General features: G+C 41.9%; 1 protein-coding gene across 1 annotated transcript; it reads left to right on the top strand.

Annotated features, from left to right (window-relative positions):
• Nucleotides 1-9,935: 9,935 nt before the first annotated feature.
• Nucleotides 9,936-14,920, top strand: pdgfrl (platelet-derived growth factor receptor-like). The gene is made up of 6 exons (XM_062393039.1): nucleotides 9,936-10,181; nucleotides 10,856-11,129; nucleotides 11,214-11,365; nucleotides 12,800-13,093; nucleotides 13,609-13,745; nucleotides 14,568-14,920. The coding sequence occupies exons 1-6, from the start codon at nucleotides 10,127-10,129 to the stop codon at nucleotides 14,754-14,756; spliced, it is 1,101 nt and encodes a 366-aa protein (XP_062249023.1). The 5' UTR covers nucleotides 9,936-10,126; the 3' UTR covers nucleotides 14,757-14,920.
• Nucleotides 14,921-15,089: the final 169 nt, after the last annotated feature.

The raw sequence follows: 15,089 nt of genomic DNA, 5'->3' as shown, positions 1-15,089 counted from the left end.
ATCAGAGAGCACAATCCTTTAATATATAACATTGAACGTGTCTGTAATCTTGAACATTAAACGTGTTTCGGGGCTTTTTGTTACCTTTATTTATTTATGTTTATAGGACAGAGTTTTATTTGTGAAAGGAGGACAGAGAAAGTGGGGGACGACATGCATAAATGGCCACGGGTTTGGGTCTAACCGGCGTCTGGGGATTGAAGGCTTTCCTCTTTGGGGCAGCAAAGCTGCTACCACCTGGTGGTAGAATAAGTTCTCTTCTTCCGGACCATTCCCTTTATTCCTTGATTTCTTTATTTTTACATGTTTACTTTCAATAGTCATATTTCATCACAAAATACAAAAATCTAGATTAATAATCTTGGATTCCACCAGTCCCCTAAATGTATTATTATTCTCATCAAGAACCATGAATTATTCTCTGTTAAATCAGTGAAAATGTCAAATAAATCTTTTATCTCACATTGTTTAAGGCAATGAAATAAAACTGTGAATCCACAATAACAGCTGGTTGGAAAAGTCTTAAAAACGAAAAACTATTACACACAAACTAAGTCTTAATTATGTTTAGCTATCTCTGAATTATTTTAATGTTCATATATATATTTGATAATATATTGGTATTGGATTTTTTTACTCCCCACTATCAACATTTGCATCTGCAACACAAGTCCACATAGGACGGGCTCTCAGGTTTTAGTTTTTGGGGACAGGACAGAGCAGGTAAATGAGTCAGTTCGGGCCTTAACCTAAACCTAAATCTAACCCTAACCTTAAAACCAATTATTAACCTTCAAACAGTCCTTTGAATTTGTGAGGAACAGCCAAAATGTCCTCATAATTATGGCATCTGACCAAAATTTGTCCTCTTTTTTTTCATGTATGTCCGAGATACAGAACCTTGTGTTTTGATGGAGTGTCATCGAACTTTGACGCCACGCCACAGTCACACGGTGTGACGAAAAATCGATCTTTGAGTCAGTTTGTATCTCCGTCTTGTTGTGATGACACTCATCTCAATTTGAAGTTGATCTGATGAAAGCCCTGGGACAAGTACGTCTAAGTAGAAATTTGTAATATGGCCAAAATGGCCACTAAAGCCAAAATGTCTGCCAATTGTAGGGTCCGGGGCTACACACATGTAGTAGTTTGTGTGAGATAGAACCGGCTTCCTGTTGCGTTTTTCATAATGCCCCTTGAGATTTTTTTTTTAATGACTGGTCACGATACACCTGTGTTCCGATTATGGTGAAGATCGGTCAAAGGGAAACATAGGGCTGGTTCCATTGGGTGCTGGTGACACACATTTATTTATTTCTGTATTTCTGTGTCGATATGTAAATGAACAAAGATACAAATCTACTGTTAAATCGAAAATAATCATTAAAGAATATAGGTCAAGATGTTGAATATCCCTAGCATGTTTGTTTGCATTTAATGTGATGATTATTAATCTTGAAGATTAGCACTCTGATTATTTTGAGTAATACTGCCCAGCTCTAAGAACTCACATTTCCACTTAGGTGGCATGAGCTAGTGGCTTAATCTCATTGTCAGATAGAAAACAAATACTTCCTGAGAACGTGCAGCTGTTCGATTGACGTCCTGTTTTTGCCATCTTTGTTATTCATCCATCCATCATCCATCCATCATCTAAACCGCTTATCCTTTGAAGGTTGGAGCCAGTCCCAGTTAAGATTACTGAGAGGCGGTGTACACCCTGGACAAATCGCCTTTGTATCACACGGCCAACATAGACATGGGGCCCTGTGAGGACCCTCAGAAACCCCCCCCAGCAGAACCAGGATTCGAACCAGGGACCTCCTCGCTGTGAAGTGACAGTGCCAATAACCACTGCACCGCCCTCCCCTGAAACAGTAAATCTGCTAATTCGAAAATTATTGTTCAGCATTCCTGAACAATAATGTAGAAACAATTTTGTATGAAACAAATTAGGGTAACCTGAGTTATGTCACAGCATGTTCCTCGTAAAGAGCATCTGAACACCTGCAGTTACATCATTGTCCGGGAGGGTGAGCAACACATGTGAAGGCATGAAGCCCTCCAGGGCAGCCGCTTCAGTCTGCGTGGATTTACCTTTTAAAAAGGCAGCACAGTTCCCACACAGAATTCAGCCCGCCAGAAAGGCAGCGTCAGTATTTCACATCAGTGACACCTCTCTGTTTCTTAACGGACTCCAGTTTTTAATGCATGACAAACTGTTTGTCTTTCCTGTCAGGTTTTACTCTGTGAAATCTGTTTGATCCTCTCAAAGGTCCAGAATATTGTTAGATTTTGATACATCACTTATATATTTGAATTGTACATAATGTTGGTTAAAGCACTTGTTTAAGGCAGAAACAGGGCCAATGTTATTTATAGAATATTACAACTGGTGTGTGCCTTGATGTTGCATATGCATAAATGTGAAATTGTGATATCTGTATAAAAAAGATCATAGAACACTGAGACATTTAGACCAATGTACAATCGTTTTGTAGGCCCTTAACATGTCGTGATTATACGTCTGTGACCTGAACGTTTGGCCAAAAACTGGTGGTTAATTCAGGCCAGTGTAGATTCTGTACTTTGTAACACATCATAGCAACATTAACAGTAGTTATTGAGATCTTTGTAGCTGGTGTGGTGGATTTTAATCTGCACAGGTTTTACTTTTACTCTTACTCGGATGTGGTATATTTGTGAACTGTTAAAATCCCATTATGAAGATTGTTATCCAGACAGAACTTTTCTCATTAAGTATTATTAGTTCATTTTTCTTCACTCTGTCAGATAACGACACTGTGTTTTCTTCCGTCCGATAATTTTGTGTTATTTTGACATTGACTCAGACTCTCTGTTGATATAACCTTCTTGATATTATTTGATATTATTTGAACTAACAACCAGAAATGAATTACAAGTGAAAGTATTAAGTAAGTTAATGTTTCTTCTGCAGCATATTTTAAATGAAATGGGCGTTGTTTTCCACAGATTTCTTCTCTTTGTGTTCAGTGTCTCACTTCAACGGCTGGAGTCTGTGTTTTGACTCTTTGCTCTGGAAGTTTCAGAGATGGCATCAGTTCCTTTGGGCTCTCAGGGGCCACCTGGGTTGTACTTGTACTATGAATTGAAAGGCTCAGTGAGCTCTGGTCTTAATAAATAAAAAGCAGGACAGATGAGTGTATTCTACCAGACTGAATCTCCACATTAACAGTGAAGTAAAAGCATAAAGTACCTAGAAGTAGTCATGAAGTAGTATCATCGGTACCAACTGCACAGACAAATACAATAAATATATTTTCAAAAAACACCCTTAAAAAAGGCGTCTCAACATGTTTGTCATGTAGTAGAAAGAATGCTGGTGGACAGAGGCTATGGCGAAAGCAGCAACACATGGCCAATAAGAAAACATGCTCTTAACTCCAGATTTTTTAATACATCACACGTTCTTTCACATAGGAGGGGAGATTTAAAAGTGTATGACCAATTGTGGGAAAAAAGGAATTTTAGAAAACCTGCCATTTTTATTTTCCCATCAGTCATTGCATATCGTTGAATATTGTCATTGATGTCCTGACATATTAGAATCCAGCAGCTCACTTCTTCACCAAGCTTCAGGAAGACGCACTCTTAAAATGTTGCCACCAAGTCCTGAGGACCCCCTTAGTCGAGAAGCTTTTGAGACTGGGGTAGTGGAAAGCTAGGATCTTTATTCTCAGACACTGCTGACTTTCACTTTTCAATTAATTAAGACACACTACAAAACTTCATATTTCTGCATGATCAGTAAATGCATTGAACAGCATGAGCTTGTCACAAGGAGTGTTTAACTCACCTGCTTCTACCTTAGAACCCGGAACATTATCACTCACATCTGATAGACCACCAAGTCTGACAGAATAGTAATTTTGGGTTTGTGTCATGTATCATATGGAGGCGATGTCGATCCTTGCCTGCTAATTGCTCATTATGGTCCAGGCTATCAATTGCACATCAAACTATGAACATTTTATGTAAATCGAATGTGATAGTTGTAAAGAAAAGCTTACTTCCTGTTGCCAGTAGGTGGCGGCACCACTATTATTACACACAGACATATAGATCTGTTCAAGTAGGCGCTCTGATGTAGCGTGAGCAATTTTGTTTCAATTGGACAATGTAACAACAACTTAATCTTCACACTGATCAGTAGGTGGCCCAATGACCCTGAACTTATATTAATATATGGAGCTGTTCAGGTCAGGATTGTGATCATAGGTCAGTAGTTCGTAGCTGGTTGGATAATGCAGAATGGATTTACAAAGTACTTCCTGTTTCATGGCGAATCAGTAGGTGGCGCTTTGACACTGAGGAAATATTGACACATAGAGCTGTTCAGGCTTAGTCTCTGATCATGTGACAGATGTTTTATAGTAATAGGAAAATGCACATTAGAGCTATGACAACATCGTGTCCTTTGGCGAAGGTTGATCCTTCGCCGCATATCAATGTTTACACGCTTTCAGGAAATGTCACAGTTCTGACCATGATCCAATGACTTGACTGAGCTCTTTGGAGCTATATATTGTAAAGCAGCCAGTTCATCATCAATCACGTCACTTCCTGTAGCCACCAGGGGGCGCTGTGATTTCAAGTCATAAAATCTGTGTAGATGTCATCAGGCCGGGACTCTTGTCTAACATGGCTAGTTTGGACTCGATTGAACAATGTATATCCGAGACATTGATATACTAACTTGTCCTTGTGTCTCGTGATAGCTCAAACAAAAAACAGATCTCACTGCAGGGAAAGTTTTCTCAAAAGGGTAAAGCTTTATATTTTTTAATATAATAAAAAACATTTATTTATATATTTAAAAGCAGGTCTTCCTTCTGAGGCAACTTTAAGGTTAATTTAAAAATAACTAAATATAAAAATTGTATCAGTGAGAAGACCCTCTTGTTGCTTGATCACAATGAACAATGGAACAAAGTCCTTTGACAGGTGAAGAAGGCAACTAAAGTCAGTTGCTGGGGGATGTTGACTCCGCTGACTTCTTCTGCCCCCTGCACAACCACACAAGGTGGCGGACTCTCTTATAGAATGAAGCATTCTTTGGTTTCTCTGTCTTCTCAGGCAGCCCCGTCTCCTTGGGTTTGGGATCAGGGAGAACATTGGAGTGAGACCCCTCCTCAGTGAACTCAGTTCTAGAAACATAAGGCTTATATCTTTGGAAGACCTCATCAGAAGTAACCCTGAGCTTATCCAGCTCTTCTTGGACAACATTCTTCTTCTTCTTCTCATCCTGGAGCTTGATGTTGAACTTCTCCTGGTTGGTTGTATGACTTTTGCAGACCTTGCAATAATAATATTTTAGTTTCTTCAGCTCTTCTTGGAGAGTGTTCTTCTTCATCTTCTCCTCCTGGAGATCTTTGTTGAACTTCTTCTGGTTGGTTACATGACTTTGGCAGACCTTGTGATAACAAGCTTTGAGATTCTCCAGCTCTTCTTGGCGAACTCTCTTCTTCCTTTTCTCCTCCTGGAGCTCGGTTTTCAACATCTCCTGTTTGGTTGTATGACTTTTGCAGAGCTTGTGGTGAGAAGTTTTGAGCTTCTCCAGCTCTTCTTGAAGAACGTTCTCCTTCCTCTTCTCCTCCTGGAGCTCGTTGTTTAACTTCTCCTGGTTGTTTGCATGACCTTGGCAGACCTTGTGATAAGAAGCTTTGACCTTCTCCAGCTCTTCTTGGAGAACTTTCTTCTTCCTTTTCTCCTCCTGGAGCTTTGTTTTCAACATCTCCTGTTTGGTTGTATGACTTTGGCAGACCTTGTGATGAGAAGTTTTGAGCTTCTCCAGCTCTTCTTGCAGAATGTTCTCCTTCCTCTTCTCCTCCTGGAGTTCGTTGTTTAACTTCTCCTGGTTGTTTGCATGACTTTTACAGACCTTTTGATAAGAACCTTTGACCTTCTCCAGCTCTTCTTGGAGAACTTTCGTCTTCCTTTTTTCCTCCTGGAGCTTGGTTTTCAACATCTCCTGTTTGGTTGTATGACTTTGGCAGATCTTGTGATGAGAAGTTTTGTGCTTCTCAAGCTCTTCTTGTAGAATGTTCTTCTTCCTTTTCTCCTCCTGGAGCTCGGTTTTTAACTTCTCCTGGGTCGTTGTATGACTTTTGCAGATATCATGATGAGAAGCTTTGAGCTTCTCCAGCTCTTCTTGGAAAACGTTCTTCTTCTTCTTCTCCTCCTGGAGCTCGGTTTTCAACATCTCTTGGTTGGTTGTATGACTTTGGAAGACCTCGTGATACAAAGCTTTGAGCTTCTCCAGCTTTTCTTTGTAATCGTTCTTTTGCTTCTTCTCCTCCTGGAGCTCGGTTTTCAACATCTCCTGGTTGGTTGTATGACATTGGCAGACCTGGTGATAATAAGCTTTGAGCTTCTCCAGTTCTTCTTGGTAATCGTTCTTCTTCTTCTCCTCATCCTGGAGCTTGGTTTTCAACATCTCCTGGTTTGTTTTGTGACTTTGGCAGACCTCGTGATGAGAAGTTTTTAACTTTTCCAGCTCTTCTTGGAGAATTGTCTTGTTCCTCTTCTCCTCCTGGAGCTCGGTGTTTAACTTTTCCTGGTTGTTTGCATGAGTTTGACAGAGCTTGTGATAAGAACCTTTGATCTTCTCCAGCTCTTCTTCGAGAATGTTCTTCTTCATCTTCTCCTCCTGGAGCTCGGTTTTCAAATTCTCCTGGTTGGTTGTATATCTTTGTAACTGCTCCAGCTCTTGCTTTGTTTCCTTTCCTCTTTCAATTAACATTTCCTTCAGCTTTTTCTCTCGAAACAGCTCTTCCTTATGCTCGTCCAACTCTTGGCTCAGTTGGATCCTCCAGTGGGACTCTGTACTAAGGTTGGCATCCGCGTCGGCCAGCAGCCCTATGAGGTGCCTTATTTGTTCAGACATACAAATAGAGTTCTGCAGAATCGTTGGTGGGTCTTGACTAGTCCCAGTGGTTTGGGGAAAAAAACCTTCCATCACTTGTTTAATCTATTACTTTGAAATAGAAAGTTAGAATTATTCTGGACAGATTTCTGCGTCAGTAGAAGTTTTCTCTTGATCCCAGTTGGGTGTGACTTGTTGAAATTGATATCACATTATCCTTTGTACAGATAGGTATACCCTCTTCCTCTTATAGTTGCTATAAAGGACCTATCAAACTTATAAGATCAAAGAGCACAATCCTTTAATATATAACATTGAACGTGTCTGTAATCTTGAACATTAAACGTGTTTTGGGGCTTTTTGTTACCTTTATTTATTTATGTTTATAGGACAGAGTTTTATTTGTGAAAGGAGGACAGAGAAAGTGGGGGACGACATGCATAAATGGCCACGGGTTTGGGTCTAACCGGCGTCTGCGGATTGAAGGCTTTCCTCTTTGGGGCAGCAAAGCTGCTACCACCTGGTGGTAGAATAAGTTCTCTTCTTCCGGACCATTCCATTTATTCCTTGATTTCTTTATTTTTACATGTTTACTTTCAATAGTCATATTTCATCACAAAATACAAAAATCTAGATTAATAATCTTGGATTCCACCAGTCCCCTAAATGTATTATTATTCTCATCAAGAACCATGAATTATTCTCTGTTAAATCAGTAAAAATGTAAAATAAATCTTTTATCTCACATTGTTTAAGACAATGAAATAAAACTGTGAATCCACAATAACAGCTGGTTGGAAAAGTCTTCAAAACGAAAAACTATTACACACAAACTAAGTCTTAATTATGTTTAGCTATCTCTGAATTATTTTAATGTTCATATATATATTTGATAATATATTGGTATTGGTTTTTTTTACTCCCCACTATCAACAATTGCATCTGCAACACAAGTCCACATAGGACGGGGTCTCAGGTTTTAGTTTTTGGGGACAGGACAGAGCAGGTAAATGAGTCAGTTCGGGCCTTAACCTAAACCTAAATCTAACCCTAACCTTAAAACCAATTATTAACCTTCAAACAGTCCTTTGAATTTGTGAGGAACAGCCAAAATGTCCTCATAATTATGGCATCTGACCAAAATTTGTCCTCTTTTTTTCAATCTGTATTGTTTTTTGACAATAATTTATTGACAAAAAATCCTGTCAATGATATGCGTGGCCCATCGAACACCATTTGTTGCAGTTTTTGCCATTATATATTATGTAAATATTATGTTACATTTAATATATTACTCATAGACACTATTATTTATTGTTTTTCATTTGTAAATTGTATATTTTTTATGTACACAGGGGACTTTCCACAACTATCAAATAAAGGTAGGCCTAGTTGGGTAAAAACAGCAGCATTCCCCTCAATTGTAGTTGATAATAATTATGCATAATAATGAACAATATGCGGCTCTTTTGAGCCGTATATTGTAAAGCAGCCAGCAGCAGTCCGTCAAAGTATAAAACATGTCACTTCCTGTAGCCAGCAGGTGGGGCTGTGATTTTAAGTCATGATTTCTGTGTAGATGTCATCAGGCCAGGACTCTTGTCTTACATGTCTAGTTTGGACTTGATTGGACCATGTATGTCCGAGATACAGAACCTTGTGTTTTGATGGAGTGTCATCGAACTTTGACGCCACGCCACAGTCACACGGTGTGACGAAAAATCGATCTTTGGGTCAGTTTGTATCTCCGTCTTGTTGTGATGACACTCATCTCAATTTGAAGTTGATCTGATGAAAGCCCTGGGACAAGTAAGTCTAAGTAGAAATTTGTAACATGGCTAAAATGGCCACTAAAGCCAAAATGTCTGCCAATTGTAGGGTCCGGGGCTACACTTTTGGGGGCACTAGTCAGCTATTTTGCCACGCCCATTCCTTAATACTATATGAATATCTTTTGGGGGGGGGGGGGGTGATGATACACACATGTAGTTTGTGTGAGATAGAACCGGCTTCCTGTTGCGTTTTTCATAATGCCCCTTGAGACTTCTTTTTTAATGACTAGTCACGATACACCTGTGTTCCGATTATGGTGAAGATTCGGTCAAAGGGAAACATAGGGCTGGTTCCATTGGGTGCTGGTGACACACATTTATTTATTTCTGTATTTCTGTGTCGATATGTAAATGAACAAAGATACAAATCTACTGATAATCATTAAAGAATATAGGTCAAGATGTTGAATATCCCTAGTATGTTTGTTTGCATTTAATGTGATGATTATTAATCTTGAAGATTAGTACTTTGATTATTTTGAGTAATACTGCCCAGCTCTAAGAACTCACATTTCCACTTAGGTGGCATGAGCTAGTGGCTTAATCTCATTGTCAGATAGAAAACAAATACTTCCTGAGAACGTGCAGCTGTTCGATTGACGTCCTGTTTTTGCCATCTTTGTTATTCATCCATCCATCATCCATCCATCATCTAAACCGCTTATCCTTTGAGGGTTGGAGCCAGTCCCAGTTAAGATTACTGAGAGGCGGTGTACACCCTTGACAAATCGCCTGTGTATCACAGGGCCAACATAGACATGGGGCCCTGTGAGGACCCTCAGAAATCCCCCCCAGCAGAACCAGGATTCGAACCAGGGACCTCCTCGCTGTGAAGTGCCAATAACCACTGCACCGCCCTCCCCTGAAACAGTAAATCTGCTAATTCGAAAATTATTGTTCAGCATTCCTGAACAAAAATGTAGGTATGAAACAAATCAGGGTAACCTGAGTTATGTCATAGCATGTTCCTCGTAAAGAGCATCTGAACACCTGCAGTGAAATCATTGCCCGGGAGGGTGAGCAACACATGTGAAGGCATGAAGCCCTCCAGGGCAGCCGCTTCAGTCTGCGTGGATTTACCTTTTAAAAAGGCAGCACAGTTCCCACACAGAACCAGCAGAGGGCTCCCGAGTATGTGTCCAAACCACCACTCTGGGTCTGAGGGGAGAGAGAAAACAGAAGGTTCTCTTAAAAGTTATTTTCCCTTTTCCTCTCTGCGTGCGAGGAGGAGGATGGAGCTGGAAATATGACCAGGGCAGCTGGAGCCTGCAGAGATCCAGCGACGCTCCGATTCTGACCTCCTTTCCCACTTCACCAAGCAAGCCTCCCCTCATCCCTACGGCCCCTGTAGAGCTATCACTGCCGCTGACCATCCCATCAGCACACCATGAAGTCCTGGGCACTTCTCTGTCTGGCACTGCTTTGGCTGGAGCTCCACAGCGGTGAGTAGGTCTCCATGTCTGCCCAGTAGATTTCGGAGTGAATCTGTTGATTTCATCATGAGAGTGTAACCTGGAGGTAGAGGGGCGATTAGGTAATCTGCTATGTGTAAATCCTGTGTGGGGTTGTAGAGTGGGAGGTGCATTCCCTAAAAATAGCAGAGATAAAGACTTAGTCAGTCAGTCTCTTTGTCTCCAGGCAGGTGAAATACCACACTTCTGCTCTATGGAATTTTCCACAATGCATGTACAGTTTGCTGAAGGTTTGCATGAAGTTTTTGCAGAGTGTTTCTGCAGAGCTACTCAAACTCACTGGATCTGAGGCAAACCACAGGCGTTTCTAATTAAGTGGCCTTGGCTGCTGACCTTCTCTCCGAGTGCTCAGTAGTGCTGCACTCAAGAATAAAACAACAAACCCTGAAAGTCCACAGTGCCGAGTTTCTCCCGTTGGTTTCTGTGTCCTGTGCCCACTGACAGTGTGATACAAAGGTTGTTCTGAACATTTTGTGCTAGTAACTAAATGATTTCACACTTCCTGTTGTCGCAGCTGGAGGAAACATGGGGAAGCAGAGGAGTTTACTGAGCACCGACTTCCAGCCTGCCAGGAATGAGACATGCAAATGACTACTCGTTTTTATCTGTTTTTTTACTCTTCTCCTTTGCCTCAATGTATCCAGGTGAATGCCAACAAGCCAAGCGAAGGAAAGAGGCAGGGGACAACCGCATCAGGCCGGGAGGGAAACGGGTGAAGTCGCGACCCACAAAAGTGAAGGATGGAGGGACCAAAGGTCAGTCCCTGCTGACCCAGGTCTTGGATAAAGGGCGCTTCCTTCGCTTGGGTCCAACCGCGACTCTGACTCCTGGAAGGGACATGGAGCTGCGCTGCAAAGGCAGCAACATTGGATGGTCCTACCCGGCCTACCTGGACACCTTCAACGACTCACGCCTCAGGTGCTGCACCAAGACATCAGCTCAATGTCAGGCCATAAGCTCACGTGAATGCAAGGGTCTTATGTTGTTGTTCCCTGCCTCCAGCATCAAGCAGAGCGACAAGTACAATCAGCTGATCCTGACGTCCCCCTCTGCTGCTGACACTGGGGCCTACAGCTGCTGGGTGATCATGTGTGACGGGACCGAGTGCGAGAAGGACCACGACCGCTCCTACGTCTCATACATCTACTTCACAGGTGATTAAAAACATGTACACGTCACATTTGGTCAATGAGGGATGTCATCTTAAAGCTGCAGAAGCAAACAGTGGCTCTAAAGGTGTCGCTCACAGGGACAACCCCCCCCCCCCTGACCCGCCACAGCCCCTCACCTCTTTGGAGCCTTTCAGCTTCAAAGCTCGATGTTTAGTACAGCCTGTAATGTCCAGCAATAACACACACAAGCAAGCTCAGATAAACCCTGTGTACGCAACCCGCCGCACACCAACCTGCACACAGACACACTCAGAGAGAAGCTGGTGACAACAACAGCACATGTCGCTGCCAGGAAGTCCGATATTCCTCTGTGGAGCAGCTAGAGACCAATAACAGAGCCAAAAGAGATTGAATATTGGAAAAATCAGTTGGATTCAACATGACTCCAAATAAATAATCATATGCCTCTTGGTCTGCTAGTTGTGCACAGGGGCAACTACATATGAATCTTTCTAGAAAAATCAAATTTACAGTGACAATATTATAGTAATCGGTTAGCTGGTTGCTCTGACTGGACAGTATGATCGCAAAGGCTCATGGGACATTTTAGTGTCTGAGTTAAATGGTTGTTTAAGTGGTTGTTTGAGCAATATTGTGTTTATGTCCTGACTTGGTTTAAAGAATTATTATGTTTATGTGTTGAAAAAGTTATACATTTTTATGTTTACTGGTAATGTAGTTGACACGACTGCTTGGTGTGTTTGATAGTCAATGCTCACCCATGATGGTTGAGACTTGCCATCACATGACACTCCAGTGCGAGGCTATGGGAGTAAATCCAAATTCAGACATCAACTCACCTACTCCCATGACGCCCAATCACTATATGGTACAATAAACAAAGAAAGCATTTCTTATCGGTCATTTGAGTCTTACGGTGCTGCAGTGAAAATATGTGAATGTGGATCTCCAGGAAACATGGTGGATCAGTCCTGCTGTAGAACATCTGTTTCTGTTTGAAACCCCAAATATATTCCACTGAAAAGCTGAGCTATGTGTTTCAATGAGTTAGTCGACTGAGGTTCAATGTCTCGGCTTGTATCAATACACAGCTGCTGAGGATGTTGAATATCTCACAATGCAAACACAGACAATTCACTATATCGACTACGTTAGAAACATAAACATTTCAAGGCCCTTATCAGTTCAAATCAGAGTTAAGTGTCGCCTTTCAAGCAAGATTTCCATCCCAGACAACTCTGGAGGACCAGGCCTGAAGTTGTGAAGCTAATGAATGAAAGCAACTTCTATCGTAACTTGTCTGTATTTCAGCCTTCAGCGCTCTCAGTCTGTTGGAGTGTCAGTGATCAGCAGATGTTTTCCTGCTGCTGGTTTACAACCCAGTTTTATTAAGCTGCATCTTTACACAGGCATTGATGTGCCAGTAACTGTTTGCCCACTTTTTTTTCCGACAAGACAAAGACAACCTCTTCGTCCCTTCCGCCATCCACTTTGAGATTGTGTACCTGCGCCCGGACCTCCCTGCTGTGGTGCCATGTCGTGTGACCGACCCACAAGCCAAGGTGACCCTGCACAGAGAAGTCCCACCGGAGGAGATCCCAGCCAATGAGACCCTGGTGACCTATGACCCCACCAGGGGCTTTGTCTTGCAGAAGCCCAATCTGGAGCTCCGGGGAGTCTTCTACTGCAAGGCCGTGGCCAAGGGGACACCTCAGATCTCCACCAAGTACCAGCTCCTCTACGTGGAGGGTAGGAGCACAGCAATCACACAACACCTCAATGTGCTCATAAATACAGTAACACACTGTGTAATGCTGCCCCAACAGTTTACCTGAACCTTTGACTGGCAAACACAAACATATAACTTGTCACTTTACCAAACGTACCAGGAACCACTGTGAGAGGCGTTTTCACGAAGTCATGAGTCAGGTTCTCACACTGCTTAGTCAGCTTCCAGGAAAAAGGATTATCTTCAGAGCTGTCAGAGGCCTCGTCGCCCCTCGCTGCTCCGCTCACTTTATATGGACGCATGCCAGCTGAAATGGAAACAGTCTGGGTTTGACAAAGTGGAAGGAGGAAATTGAAATTATGTTTTAGGGTAAATTGAACTGCCGTGACGACTAAGAGTTTGACTACATCAACTTTTACATGTTGCCTTCACCAGCTGATATCACGATAAACCTCCAACAGACTGCATAGATACACTTCTCTGTGTAAGCGAGCCACAATCAAAAATTCCTTTGCCGCTTCTCCTGTGCCGACAGTTCCCAGTGGTCCACCGTTTGTGAGCCTCCAGTCATCTCCAGAGTCGGTGAGAGGAGGCGACAACATGAACGTAACGTGCACCGTGCTGGGGGAGCCCGAGGTGGACGTGAGCTTTGTGTGGTCCTATCCTGGTCAGGTAAGACGAACAGTACTCCGAGTCAGATGGTAGAAACCCAAGATGACCAGCTATCAACCTCTAATAAGAGATTGTATATACACTGCTAACTGGAAAGATTTCACAAATTAAGATATAAAATAGTAAAAATAAAGACTTAATTTAACGAACCAAGTGACGCTTCTGTTTTTAAGTCTTTAACATCTTCAAATGGTTTCAGGTTTTAACGTTTTTGTTGAACATATTTAATGTATGAAAGTGTCTTGAAATGAAATGAAATTTTGCACATCCAGTATAATTAAGTTGATATAAGTTAAAGACAGAATCAATGGTTAATGGGCAGTTTTTATATAGAGCTTTTCTAGTCTTGATGACCACTCATTCATAAGGTGCGTCTTCAGCATCTTTATCATTCAACACTCACACTGTCAAGGGCCATTTAGGCTTCAGTGTTTAGCCCAAGGACATTTCGTCATGTGGAATGGGGGAAACGGGGATCAAACTGCCAACCGTCTTGTTAGTGGACGATCCGCTCTGAGCCACAGGCGAATGAAATATTTATATAACAATGCAACTAGATAATTATAACACCTGAATGTGTAACTCCTGAGAGGTCAACTGTATGTGATTGACAGATTGTCTCATATAATTTAAGTAACAAGGTGATTAGCTGTAAGTTGTGACAGTGATGATCATTCTGATGAAAAACCAGTCGGACCTTTAAAGTTAGGTTGTTGAGTTATTGATGAACTGTTATTCCAGTTATCATGATTGATGATTCATTTCTCTGCTCTGACTTTCGATAGCAGATTAAACAGCAGCCATGTTTGTTGTATTGTGTAGGACCTGCGTCCCGTTCACATCCTCACCTCCTGGCGGCTGGTTAACCGGGGAATGGGTCACACCACACGGGTCTCCCAAAGTGTCATGACCGTGGAGGACATGGAGACCATCGACTTTGGAAACTACGTCTGTAAAACCAAAAACCGGCAGGGTGAGACGATCGTGACCGTCAACATCATCTCTGAATAGTCCGACGCTGAGTATCACGTTTGATGGTGAAGTGTTTTCCTCATAAGGTTCAGATTTATTTGGAACACACCAAACAGTGAGACCACATGAAATCGCCATGTACTTAAGAATGGATGTATGTTTAGACTGCACATGGTCATAATAAAGATTTGCTTTGTACTCGACTTGAGTTAATTTTAACTTTTAAAAGCATCAAGTTGAAGCTTAATTTTAAGTGTTAAAGCAGCAGTGCAACAAGTGGAGGGACGTCCACGGAAAACAAATCACGTCAGACTCTGGTTTAAAGCGGAGCAGTGCACCAGGCTGACGTCCTAATGCGATCCATATGTGGAA

The sequence above is a fragment of the Platichthys flesus genome, chromosome 8 (genome assembly GCF_949316205.1).
Source record: "Platichthys flesus chromosome 8, fPlaFle2.1, whole genome shotgun sequence".
In the NCBI taxonomy this organism is placed as follows: Eukaryota; Metazoa; Chordata; class Actinopteri; order Pleuronectiformes; family Pleuronectidae; genus Platichthys; species Platichthys flesus.
The sequence above is the reverse complement of the archived record's forward strand: the minus strand, read 5'-3'. Positions and strand labels throughout refer to the sequence as shown.

Coding starts and splice junctions, on each gene's coding strand:
- pdgfrl (XM_062393039.1), top strand. CDS start 10,127: ATGAAGTCCTGGGCACTTCTCTGTCTGGCACTGCTTTGGCTGGAGCTC. Junction 11,366..12,799: donor CTCATACATCTACTTCACAG/GTGATTAAAAAC, acceptor TTTTCCGACAAG/ACAAAGACAACCTCTTCGTC. Junction 13,746..14,567: donor TGTGGTCCTATCCTGGTCAG/GTAAGACGAACA, acceptor TGTATTGTGTAG/GACCTGCGTCCCGTTCACAT.